Below are 13,944 nucleotides of genomic sequence, written 5' to 3'. Positions count from 1 at the left end.
TCTCTCTCTCTCTCTCTCTCTCTCTCTCTCTCTCTCTCTCTCAGACCTGTACACGGAAACTAGCACGCATGCAAGCACGTACACGCTCGCACACGTGCACACGCGCGCTGGCGGTCTGTGTTTGCCTTTCGCCAGGCAATGAAATTGAAGGTTCTCCGCTGTGCATTTGTGGCAACAGCCCTTACCCATCTCCATTTGAACTGGACCCTTGAAATAATGTACATATATAATATACAGTACGCACACACCCAGCCCACACACAATATGCTATCTCTGAAAAATTGCACTGTACGCGGAAGGAAAGGAAGAGTTTAAATGTCATAATGCATGCGATTCATCCGAGGAATTAACTCCAATTTCCTCGGCGGGAGTTTGATAGTCTTGTGACATTTCTGTGACATTTGGATGACTTTTCCCTCATATTTTTGGAGTTATCTAAACAGACCCTCCCTTCCCCCTTTCGTTCTCTCTCTCTCTCTCTCTCTCTCTCTCTCTCAGAACCCTTCTCGGCATTCCCCACAGACATAATAGGTGAGTGTTTGACGCTTGGTTATGATGTCACTTCCTTTGTCTGGTCTTGCTTACCTTTCCCGTTGTTGGTCTTGCGCTAGCCTTTCCTTGGTGGCACTTGGATTTTGTACAAAAAAAAACAAAAAAAAAACACCCGTCCCGAAACCAGTCCCACCTCCCGTCCCAGACTAGAGAACACCGCGGCAGGTGGGATCTGTTAAGCCTGATGTATAGTTTGTCGTACAGAGGTGTCGTACGCCAGGGAAAAAAAAGCTGACCTATAAGCTCACAGCGCGTCACATCCGTGGCGCGCCGTGAGCTTGTCGATCGTCCTGTTTCTCCGCTGTGGTGACGACACCCTCTAAATGACAAAGTATAAATTGGGTAATTGGAAGCCATGTACTTGCTTGATTAATGAGACTGCTTTTGAATGTTTAACCCGTTGTATACACATCCTCATCGCCAGAATCATCATCCACCACTGGATCCCAACAACTTCAGTCCTTGGGTGGGAGGGGGGTGTGTGTGTGGGGGGGGGGGGGGGAACTTAACCCATTCTGGACGGGAACCCCTTTTGGTGTTTTAACCCATTTCGGCCTGATATATATTCAAAGATCTGTGCCTCATTTTCATGATATTTCAAAAATAGCACACCTACAAGCTCGTAGCGCGCCACTCGGTGGCGTGCTATGAGCTTGTAGATCTGCTATTTTTCAACAGCTAAAGTATAACATAATGCTTAGTTAAAACACCAAAAGGGGTTTCCGTCCAGATTGGGTTAAGCATTATGTTATACTTTAGCTATTGAAAAATCTTCGAATATATATTCTTTCACAGCGAAAGTTTTTTAACTCAAATCTTTGCTTCTGGGAGAGGTCCCTGGAACAACATATTTTCAGATCGGTGGCCAATTACATATCATTTTTGGGGTCCTTGACATGAAATAGTTTGAGAACCGTTGACATAGAAACATGAGGTTTATCAGAAAACTGTCAGGATTTAGAAGACGTTTTGTAGAATCGGGCCTCGGGTCTAAATGGGTTAACCGCTAACGTTGTGTTCTTCTGGTGCTGTGGCCTTGCATTCGTTCACCTGGAATGATGTTGCACGGCTAGAATGAAAACCAGCAGTGCTTTGGAGTCCCCTTGAAATGTGTGCACTTTTTGGATCACTTGAATGCCTCATGAAAGAAATACTTACAGCGTCCGTTTTATTTTTTCATACATCTCTTAGAATAAGATAAAAGTCTACTGCTTTCCCACTTCTATGCCTTTATAGACACAAGTGCACACACACATTCTCACCAACGCATGTACACAAGCGTATTCTGTTAAACTCTTGCACACGCACTCAGTCACACGCACGCACGCACGCACGCACGCACGCACGCACGCACGCACGCACGCACGCAGTCTCTACACAGTCAAAGTGGGGTCCGGGGGATCCTCAGGGGTCCTTGATGGGGTTCCAGGCAGTCCCTGCAGCCAAATGATGGATAGTTAGGAACCACTTGGACCCTTATGGGTCACTCTCAGCGTTACATTAACACTGACTACAGTAGATTGGGGGTTAAAAAAAGGGAAAAAAGTATCAAATGGGGATAATGCATTAAAACTGGGGGTCCTTGATATTAAAATGGTTGAGAATCCATGAAAACATCTTCTCTTATTGTCTCCACCAGCCGAAGGGGAGAGTAGGTTTTGCACCGTCCGTCCGTTTTGGATATGACTCCTTCAGATTTTATCCAAATATCATGCAAATCGGTACACATGATCTCTATAGAGCGTCGCAGTCCCGCCCCCTTTCATGACGACGCCAGGCCCAGGAAATAATTCCCAATGCATTTTTCCCATAGACATTTCAAAACGTATTTATTTAAAGACCTTATAAGCGAACTCGAGTTGTGACAAACCATGACAACGAACACAATATTTTGGACCAAATAAATAATTACTAATTATTTGTTCGGCCCGAAAGATTGTGTTTGTTGTCATGCTTTGTCACAACTCGAGTTGGCTTTGCACAAGGCTTAAAAGGTCTTTAAATAAATACTTTTTGAAATGTCTATGAGGAAAATGAACGGGGAATGTGATCAAGACAGGTATGTTTGATTTCTCATATTCCATCCTGATTGGCTACGATTCGCTTCCAAATGTTTCAGGAGTGGCCCGTTTTGTACAAAATGCCGTAAGTCATGAACACAGCGTCCGATTGCGGTGAAACTGTGCACTCATATTCCCACTAGGCTGTTCTCTTTTTTTAAAATGGGGGTTCACGGGCTGATGTGGGTCAGTTTAGGTGTAATTTCCATGGACAACTTTGAGAAGCAGATGAATGGGCTCCCAGATTGGAAAAAAATATATATTTATTTCCTCCCTTTTTTTTGCATCCGGGGGCCACTATACCTCCTTTTTTCGTGTAGAAACGGAAAACTCGGCTTGGCTCCTCCCATTTCTTAGTCCACTTCCTCCCGGGTGTTTATTCCTACGGTCGCATAAGCACGGCTTCTCTGATCTCGGCCCGAGAGATCAGAGAAGCCGTGCTCATTACATTACACGGTGTCTCCGAGCGCGTGTGCCCCTGCACATGTGCCCCTCCCCCTCCCCTCGAGTCCCCCCCCCCCCGCAGTTTGAAAAGCAATCAGATAGAGTGCGTGGGCAAGGCTCTCTCTCTCTCTCCTCAGCTCAACTCGGTCAGCACTGTGTCTAATGAGCGCGTGCAGTGTGAAGTATAGCGGTGGTCCACGCGCCATTTCCCGTTGTAATTACGGTATGTGACGCGGTCCAGCTCCGTTTAGCTTTCTCACCAGTCCCCCCCCTCCCCCAACTCCTTTGTGAAGCCCCCCTTCCACTCCCCTCTCAGCGCTCACAAGTCTCAACAGTGAAGTTCGGCTTGTTTGAAACGGTAATTGCTTTTGGCATTTTTTTTTTTTTTGTGTTTGGATATTTTGTTTCTTCTTCTTCCACACAACAGATTCAGATTCAGGCTTCGTGGAAGGGGAGCTGTTCATACAAAAGAACTAGGGCGGGAGGTTCAAACCGAGGGCAGTAGTCTAGAGCAGGTATACAGAGTCAAAGGGCCAACTTTACCAAGTATTGAGGGTTTAAGTGATTTAAATGCCACAACACCGATGGTCAATGAAGCTATATCTATGGAAATCTATGAAAAAGTTTAATCTGGATCCCTGGCTCCTGCGTCATCCCTCTCTCAGCTAAGGAAGGGGTTCCTTGGCCTAAAAAAGAAAAAGGGTTGAAGAACTCGACTAGCTTGTTTCCAAGGAACCTCTTGGTTTGAGGAGAATCGGCTTAGTCAGTAGACAAGACCCACAAGAGGGAAACGCTTATACATCCAAGAACAGAGGACATGATCAATTATGTACACAAAAGAAAAAGATAAATCTATCAACCCCAGCCAGCTATAAACAACAACTCCCAATCCAGTAGCGGACATACCCCTCCCCTCCCCACCACCACCACCCCCCTACCTACCTTCCCCGGACCCCTGCATGGTACTGAGGCTTATATACCAGCGGGTTGGGTGTTTGCTAACTTCCCGTGCCAGTGGGAGACGGGAAGCAGACGCTCCTTGTTCCAATGTGTGTGGGTGCTTTTTTACCACTAACGATTTTTTTATTGATTTTGTTGACCTTTTCGTTTCACACCAAGTCATGGCGCGTCATTGGAGCTTTGAACATCATTCCCCCCCTATTGATTGCATCGCTCCAGATTGGGATGAGGCGTTGGGATTGGATCGCAAAAAAACGGCCAAAATCTCCCACCAGACTCTCTTGGTGTGAAAAGTCATCCTTCAACTGCTGCTGTGACAGGAACATGGATGCATTTAGATTATTCTTGGCAATGGAGATTTCTCTCTTTTGTTTTAAGTTGTTTATTTTGCAACCCGCATGCTCGTGCATGCTCATAACCGAGGTGCACTGCACGCCCTGCTGTTCCTTTGCACAATCCGCATATAGGGATTCTGAAAAGAAAAGAAAAGAGAGAGATTTTAAAATATAGACGGAAATGATCACTCCTCTCTTTAAAGGTAGGGTAAGTGATGTTGTTTGGTTAAGACAAGTGCTACATATGGTAGCTCTATATTCCGGTAGTAATCATTGCTATAGAGCAGGGGTTCTCAACCCGTGGGTCGCAACCCCTCGGGGGGTCGCCAAATTATTTTAGAGGGTCCCCAAATTATTAAAGAAAAAAAAAAAAAAAAAAAGTTTTATTTTTAAATTTTATTTTCACGATTTTTCAAAAATAGCAGACCTACAAGCTCGTAGCGCGCCACTCAGTGGCGCGCTATGAGCTTGTAGATCTGCTATTTTTCAATAGCTAAATTATAACAATGCTTAAAACACCAAAAGGGGTTCCCGCCGAAAATGGTTTAAGGTTATTGTAGCAGTCAATTTATATTGGGGGTCGGGAGGGGGCGGGGCGGGGGTCCCGAGACGTTGCCACAGCATTTCCGGGGGTCCCCGGCCAAAAACGTTGAGAATCCCTGCTATAGAGTATAGAGTGTTCAGTAGCAGGAGTTTCCATGTCTCACCAGCTCTTTAGTAAGAAAAATGCATTTTAAGTGGAAAATTCTGCAATATAGAAATACTATGAATTAAATATATACTTGAGTAAAAATACAAACATATTGGCATCAAAATGTATCGGTACCAAAAGTAGAAAGTACTCACTTTTTCAAATATATAAAATATTATGCGACACATTGTGAGGTTGTATATAGGGCTGAAGTGTTTAATGCATGTTTTGTAATGATAATGAAAGTAACTAGTAACTAAAGTTTTCAAATAAATGTAGTGTGAGTAAAAGTACAATATTTGCCTCTGAGATGTAGTGCAGTAGAAGTAAAAGTATTGGAAATTGGGAAATACTCAAGTAAAGTAGAAATACCTCAAAATTGTACTTAACTACAGTACTTAAGTAAATACTTTCAACCACTGACTTTAAGGTCAGGATACCAACTTTATCCAATCAGAAGAGAGAACGCATACAGTGATGACACCAAGAAATGAGCAGCCAGAAATTGGAACTGGAGTGCTATAAAAAAATTGATGCTGATTGAATGGGTACTCTCTCCTGATTGGATGAAATTGGCAACCCACCCGACAAATGTATTTTCTGTTTATTAAAGAGCTGGAAGAGACCACCGTTACTGTAACAAACACTCTGCAGCAATGATTACTCTCAGAATATCAGAGCTTTAACCATTTAACTAAGAAAAACTTGGCTTTAGTTTTAACCACCGACAAAAAGGAAAAGAAAAATCACTTACCCTACCTTTAAAACTTCCCGCCCGGCCCAAACTGTTGGTTTGTATCTTCTCCAGCAGGGCAAGGCCATCCTGGCGGGAGTGAGCCCACGGTCGATACGGTGGCCGTGCCCCCGTTGCCCGTCCACTGGTACTACATTATGGCGGCCGGCGGCGCCCTGCTGCTCCTGGCCGGCGCCATCTTGGTCCGGGCGCTCTGCTGCTGCCGGCGGCACCTCGCCGCCAAGAAGAAGAGCCAGACGTCGTCTGTGGCCTACCACAGCTCCTCGCAGTGCTTCCAGTACTCCCACTGGTCCACCAGCATGGCCGCCCCAGGGGTGGAGCCCGTCCTGACCGTGCGGCTGGACAGCCGCGACCGACACCACCGCGCCCTCTGCTGAGAGAGAGAGAGAGAGAGAGAGAGAGAGAGAGGCGGGAAGCTTATCGAAAGGGCTTGTTTTGTGATTTGACAGAGCAAAGAGCTCCTTTTCCACCCCACCGTGGCAGGGTGTCAGGGGTGTGTGTGCCGTGGGGTGACGCCACAGGACTGGCGCCCCAACCCCCCTCCCCCCCAGCTCCGTAAACACCTCCCACCTTCCATGACGGTGGGAAAGTTTGATGATACTGACTGATTTTTTTTTTTTCGTATCTTTTCTGGATTGCAACCCCTTACCCCCCACACACGCACAAATGTGCAAGCATTGCAATTCTATCTGTCTTACACACACACACTATCTCACTTTCTCCCCCTGTCTCTCTCTCTCGCACACACACACGCACACTCTGACACTAATGGATATAGCTTTGGTTGGAGTTCCTTTTTTTTTATTTCCTTTTTTGGTATTTCCTTCCGTTCCACCGGGAGAGTGTGCTGTTGACACTTGACACATTGTGCTGCTGCTGCTGAGAGGAATGGACTCGGGAGCGAGTTATTTATCTGAAAGCACCTTGTTTTTTTCGGGACCGTTGAGTGCCGTCTTGGCTCCACACAGCAACCCTCCAAGGCCCTCTGGAATGACCCCGGCATGGACGCACTGTGTGTGGGTGCGTGGGGGCAGCGTTTGGCCAGAGCGGGCGGGCGGGTGGGTGGGAGGGTGAGCCCCTTCAGCTGTGAGAGGTCGGTCACGGACTGCCAAACCCACAGCCCTAGTAAACAAGACCCCAGAGAGACTCTGCAGAGCTCTGCAGTGCTTAGGGGAGCGAGAGCAAGGAAAAAACTGTTTAGCAAAGATAGGCACTGAATGTACTCGCTATGACCCGGCAAAAAACTGTATTCTGTTGGGGGGGGGTGTGGGCGAATGTGTGTTTTACTTTGATACGCGAGCGAGTCTAACAGAAGTTGGAGTTGTTGTGTTGTTTTTTTTGTTTTTTTGTTTTTTTTGTACTTGAAACATTGTCCTCTTCAACGGAGCATGTGAGCGTTTCAAAATTGAAGAACGCAAATCCATCATACTTAAAAGTATAGCCGGCCCCACGAGAGGGGGGAGATAAGCGGCGCTCGTTTTTGATTGAGCCGCTTGTCTTCTCCTGATAAAGGCGCGTGAGTCTGTGATGGATGCGAGCTCGTCTTCTTCGCCCGTTTAGCGCTGGGGTTTTTTGATTCCCCCGGGGGCCATGATTAAAGCCTGTCATTCCACTCCTACTTGCGGTGCTCGCCACCCACTTGCCTTCGTTCTTTCCGTGTCTTCTTCTGGCTATATGAGAGCCCCGCCCCCCCCCCCCCGGGCCACGACCACGTTACTGAGCCATACCCTACGAGCCCCCGGCCCACGACACGTTACTGAGCCATACCCTACGAGCCCCCGGCCCACGACACGTTACTGAGCCATACCCTACGAGCCCCCGGCCCACGACACGTTACTGAGCCATACCCTACGAGCCCCCGGCCCACGACACGTTACTGAGCCATACCCTACGAGCCCCGCCCCCCCGGCCCACGACCACGTTACTGAGCCATACCCTACGAGCCCCCCCCCCCCCCCCCCCGGCCCACGACACGTTACTGAGCCATACCCTACGAGCCCCGCCCCCCCGGCCCACGACACGTTACTGAGCCATACCCTACGAGCCCCCGGCCCACGACACGTTACTGAGCCATACCCTACGAGCCCCCGGCCCACGACACGTTACTGAGCCATACCCTACGAGCCCCGCCCCCCCGGCCCACGACCACGTTACTGAGCCATACCCTACGAGCCCCGCCCCCCCCGGCCCACGACACGTTACTGAGCCATACCCTACGAGCCCCGCCCCCCCCCCCCCCCGGCCCACGACACGTTACTGAGCCATACCCTACGAGCCCCCGGCCCACGACACGTTACTGAGCCATACCCTACGAGCCCCCGGCCCACGACACGTTACTGAGCCATACCCTACGAGCCCCGCCCCCCCGGCCCACGACCACGTTACTGAGCCATACCCTACGAGCCCCGCCCCCCCCGGCCCACGACACGTTACTGAGCCATACCCTACGAGCCCCCCCCCCCCCCCCCCCCCGGCCCACGACACGTTACTGAGCCATACCCTACGAGCCCCCCCCCCGGCCCACGCCATGCACGTTACTGCGTGTGAATGTGTGCTTGTTGTTTTGCGGGTGGGGCCGTAAATAAAGACACAGCTGTCGGCCTTCAGCATCCTCCCTTCCTTGATTTATACTCCTACAAATCCCACAATGCCGCCGGGCCAGCTGGAAGCAATAAGCGCGGCGTGTTTGTTGTTTGTGTGTGTGTGTGTGTGTGTGAGAGAGAGAGAGAGAGAGAGCTAGAAATACTTCCAGGGCGTTATGAAAGCCAGAGCTGCCGAGCGCTCTCGGATGATTCCGCATCTGGAGACGGGATGAAGGGTCTCATTCCTGATCTGTCTGTCAAAAGTAGCACGGCAGAAAATGACGCCGGAAATTGATGACCGTAATTACGGCGACGATAAGTCCGCCGAGCCGGCCACTTTGTCACCGCGCTTCTCCAAACATAACACGGAATGGTTTGGATTAGTTTGATTTCACGCGTCCGCCTCCCTCGCCCAGCTGTTGAGCCCAATCCACGGCAGCAGCGGTGTGCACCCATATCCAATACATTGTCTAAGGCGAGTAGAGACCGCGGGCAGCAAAGTTGAGAAGAGTTCAACTTTGCCACTGTGCGAGCGAGACAGGTTGCCAGTAGCCAATCGGATGATCTAAAATAGGCATGATGATGATGATGATGATGATGATGAGTTGCGTGCCGCGAAAAATGTATAAAAAAAAAAAATCAGGTCCATGATGTCGATGCGCAACAAAGTATGCATGAATCAGGTCCGGTTATCCTGCACCAGCAGAAATCCATCACTTACTGCCCCCCCACTCCCCCATTCCCCCCCCCCCCCCCCCCTCCACCCCCTCGCCTCGGCTGGCCACAAAGCAACCCTCTCATTTGTCGCACCCCCCCCCCCCCCCCCCTCCGTTTAAGAGTTACACCGATCTTCTACGAGATGAAAAAAAGTGTTTTTTTGGCATGCGCTCGCGATGTGCTTTTAAATCAAAGTGGCGGGGGTGGCGGCGGCGGTGTGGTGTGGTGGGGTGGGGTGGGGTGGGGTGGGGTGGATTTGGACACCCCCGCCCTGTCCATCTCGACACTGTTCTGCTCCAAGCTCCTAATAGTTGTAATTAGTTAATGGACAGATAACATTTATTAAGGCTGCACTAAGCACTTTTCTCCCTCCCGCCCACCGCATAGCGACCCCCGCCACCCACATCGTCCAATCATTTTTTCCCGACTTCGGGTTGGAAACAGTGCTGGTATAACGCCATTGGCTAAGTCGGCAGACCTCCGGTTCTGGAAGGCGTGCCCCTGCCAAGAAAAAATAGCCCCTCCCACTACTGGATGCTCGCCAAGAACATGTGCACGCGCGCACACACACACACACACACACACACACACACACACACACACACACTGACTCAAGTGAAAAGAAAACTTATTTGAACTGCGTGTCCCTGTGAGGGAAAAAAGGTCCAATGAACTGCCATCGACGTGAGCTTTACAGCTCTGTTAAAGTGCTGCGGCAGCGTTGCCAGATTGGGGCGAGAGAGGCAAGTGGCCGGGTCTATGAAAGCGAGCCCGAAAGAAGTGACTAGGCCACATGAGCACCTACGCGTGCGTACACACACACACACACACACACACACACACACACACACACACACACACACACACCCCTGAAGAGCAGTTTGACCACTTTAAACCTATAGCCTATAGGCATGAAAAACTGGTTGAGAAACCACTGGTTTAAACATCAGGAAGCAGGCCCCCAAATAAGCGACTACACTTTCCAATATTCCAACATTTTACAAGCAAAAAAAAAAGAAGCCCAAAGCCGCTTATAATAAGCGTATACTTGGCAACACTGTGCTGCAGTCTTTCCAATCGGAAAGCTCAAGTTAACCCCAGCATCCGTATCGTGGGGGAGGCATTAGCTGGAAAATAGCCGATCGACAAGCTCACACAACACCTCCCCCACTGTTAGCAGAGAACTGGAAAAGACACTAGCATGTGGTTAAAGCTCTGCTCAAGTGCTGCAGTCTCTCCGTTGAGACGCTCACACGTCCATGATGTTCCTGTCGGGAGGGGGTCGTGTTTTCAATCTTAAATGAACTGACCACGATGAGGATGATGAGGACGGGTGATCTTATTAGAAAATGTGTCGATGAAAATAATGTTTGCATCCTTCTTTGTACGGAATGAACAGTCTTATTACCAACTGTATGCTACGTGTTCACTGTGTTTGAAAAGCAATGTATCATAATTATCTTTCTCTATCAATAAAGTCATATTTTTCTATAATTTATTTTCTCGGCTATGCTGCATATCTGTAATGAGTAAGGAGAAAAGACCACCGTGCACATGCAGGCACAGTGGTATTTTCAGGCACGCACACACACACACGCACACGCACACACACACACACACACACACACACACACACACACACCTTCCATCTTATTTCTTTCATCTTAGCACCACCACACCTATCCGTTGTGTTTGTTATGCAGTTAAATGGAAATCATTATGTAATATTGTGTCATAATAATTATGCGCGCGTATAATTGGCACTCAAAGTTGTCGCTCTGTGTTTTCTGACAGATAACAGACCGATAGAATTTGGAGACGGGCGGCTTTTCGACGGCAGGGATCAGACGGGTGGAGGTAGGCTAAACCGGACTGCACTGCGTGCGTGCGTGCGTGCGTGCGTGCGTGCGTGCGTGCGTGCGTGCGTGCGTGCTGTTTATAGTACAATTTGAGAAACGGATTGACTCACAAGATTTTTTTTGTTTTATGGTTAAAAATATATATTTTAATATTTAGGTTTACAATTAGACATTAGATTCAGGTTGGGGTTAGTATTTAGACATGTAAAGATTAGGTTTATGGGTTAGCAGTAGGGTTAGGACAGTGGTCCTTGAGGGAGTTCCAAGTGGTCTCCAGCTAATGATGGAGAGTTGGTAACAAAAAGGACCCTTATTATTAGATATTTAACTCTTAAAAGTGTAAAATGAAACCAAATATTTAGTTTCATTTCACGCGTTAAGTGTTAAGTTATTGCTAAACATCTCAGATCTGCATCACTAGTCTACACAATTAGAGAATGTAAAATAAGTGTTATTTTGATTTGATCGTTTGCCTGTTATCTGCTATGGTACTACCAACCATCAATACAACATATTCACGAGAGGCTAAATCTCATCAAATGGTAGTCCGTGGCTCAAATAAAGAATCAATGGACCTTGACAGTGGCGTGCACAGACATTTAGAGGGGCAGGTGCTCAAGTTAAAAAAGGGCACCTTGTGCAGCGCGTGGAACCGGCCGGTTGCCTTAATCCATTTTGGGCGGGAACCCCTTTTGGTGTTAGCATTATGTTATGCTTTAGCTATTGAAAAATAGCAGATCTACAAGCTCATAGCGCGCCACCGAGTGGCGCGCTATGAGCTTGTAGGTCTGCTATTTTTGAAAAATCAAAAAAAAAAGAGAAAAAAATGTTTTTTTTTCCTTTTTTTTTTCAAAAGGGCACATTGCCAAAAGGGCAGGGGGTGCTCTAGCACCCCCTAGTGTCTATCTGTGCACGCCACTGGACCTTGATATGAAAAAGGTTGAAAACCATTGAAGTAGGACATTCATTTATGAAAGAAAAACAAACACACACACACACACACACACACACACACACGGTTAGAATATGGAAATAAGAGGTTCCTGCGAATCCTGCCCGACAGCAACAAAATGCCTTCTGAATCCTAAGAGTTTTCGGAAGAAAAAAAGAAGAAGTACGTTGAGATATTAACCCATTTTGGGCGGGAACCCCTTTTGGTGTTAGCATTATGTTATGCTTTAGCTATTGAAAAATAGCAGATCTTGTAGGTCTGCTCTTTTTGAAAAATCGTGAAAATATTTATTTCAGAAAACTGGAGGATTTAGAAGATTTATTTTTTATTTTTATGTCAGGCCTAAATGGGTTAATGGCTTAATTTCTCTCTTATCTGCCCCCCGCCCCTCCCCCCTCCAGGTCTGGCCTTCGGCGACTGGAACACAGCGGCGTCGCCCTTGGAGGAGGAGCCGGCTGTGACGTCATCGGCGGCGTCGGGCGCGCCGGCGGGCGAGAAGGACACCAACGCGTGGCTGTACACGCTGGACCCCATCCTGGTCACCATCATCGTCATGAGCTCGCTGGGCGTGCTGCTGGGCGCCGTGTGCGCCGGCCTGCTCCTCTACTGCACGTGCTCCTACGGCGGCCTGTCGTCGCGCTCCTCCACCACGCTGGAGAACTACAACTTTGAGCTCTACGACGGGCTCAAGCACAAGGTCAAGCTCAACCAACAGCGCTGCTGCACCGAGGCGTGAGGAAGAGGACGCGGGGGGGTTGGGGGAGGGGGGGGGGGGGAGAGAGAGGGGGAGACGGAGATAGAGAAAGAGACGCGGCCATTTTGTGATAACTCTGTTTTCTTTATTTCCTCCCGTTCGGCAAGGACTGTCTAAAGAGGACGAAACGCGAAGACCGTACGGGCGACGCCATGTTGCTCCATGGTGCTCCATGGAAGGAAAGAAACATGCGCAGTTGAGACCAGGAAGTTGTACATGCCCAAATTTGTGCGTCTCGTCCTCTTTAGACAGTCCTTGCCGTTCGCTTTTGTTTCCTTTGACTTCCTCCACGGACCGTATGAAAAAGAAAGAAAGACATAAAGCTCGACTGAGAACTATTTCCCCTTCGCTTCACTCAGAAGACGCTCCAGTCCAGGATGGGGGGCATTATTATTATTTTGGCAAAAGATACAAAAATAAAGCTAAAGGTCGCTTTTATCCTTTTGCGGGGCTTTTGGTGTTAGGCCTCGGGAAAATAAATATCAACACATATCAACGATGAATCCCCGCTCCCCGCCAAAAACAGACGGAAACAAAAAGCTGTTTATAAAATACATCAGATTTGTAAAAAAAAAAAAAAAAAAACGAAACGGAAACATTTAGAAGGCATAGTTTTGTTTTTGAATTGGACGCTGGAAGCAGCACACGCTGAGAAACACGTCGTCGTCTCCTGTTTTGGAACGGTGGTAGGTTAGGAACGTACCTTAGAAAGGCCGGAACGCGTGAAACGCGCTAGCCTAGATCTCATAGCTCCTTTGTGTGAGGGGGAGCGAGGTGTATTTGGTCGTGTCGTAGACTCTGCTACCTATCAGCCTCCCCTTGGCAGTCTGTGGTATCCTTTAGCCGTCGACTATTTATATTCAGTTTCATGTTTTTTCGTCGTGCTCTGGCCCGTCGCCAGTTTGTGATGGCTGATAAAGTATAGAATCTTGGGGGGTGGGGGGGGGGAGGGGGGGGGGGGATATATTAATGTGTTCTGTTGACGATAGAGAGAGCTATTGTTAGATCTAGTTCCGTGACACTGTTATAGCGCTCGTTCGACCTCAAAACGAGAAGGTCATGTTTACATTGTGGTCCGTGTGGCGAAAAAGGTCAAGGAGCTTTGTTTTTTTTTGGGCGCAACCTATGGATTGCTTGTAACAGGACATGTGGGGAGCGCGGTGTACCACTGTGGAAGCTGAAATGAGTGAGAGGGTATGACCGCCCTTCCCGGAACAAAACGGTTGATCGGACAAATGCACAGCGAGAAATGACTCTTCTCGAACGACTCACGGACCGACCGCA

The 13,944-nt window shown here is 48.4% G+C and overlaps 1 protein-coding gene across 1 annotated transcript in view; it reads left to right on the top strand.

The window, feature by feature from the left end:
- Window positions 1-13,200, top strand: part of LOC306917595 (neuropilin-2-like) — a 127,268-nt gene extending 114,068 nt beyond the window's left edge. The window contains exons 17-20 of the mRNA XM_079495891.1: window positions 499-531; window positions 5,851-6,168; window positions 10,890-10,952; window positions 12,308-13,200. Coding sequence (XP_079352017.1) covers window positions 499-531; window positions 5,851-6,168; window positions 10,890-10,952; window positions 12,308-12,642 — 749 coding nt within the window. The 3' untranslated portion in view covers window positions 12,643-13,200. The remainder of the gene's footprint in view (window positions 1-498; window positions 532-5,850; window positions 6,169-10,889; window positions 10,953-12,307) is intronic.
- The last annotated feature ends 744 nt before the right edge of the window (window positions 13,201-13,944 follow it).

The sequence above is a fragment of the Electrona antarctica genome (assembly GCF_951216825.1).
Source record: "Electrona antarctica genome assembly, chromosome: 24".
Taxonomy (NCBI): domain Eukaryota; kingdom Metazoa; phylum Chordata; class Actinopteri; order Myctophiformes; family Myctophidae; genus Electrona; species Electrona antarctica.
This window is presented reverse-complemented; position numbering and strand designations above follow the sequence as displayed.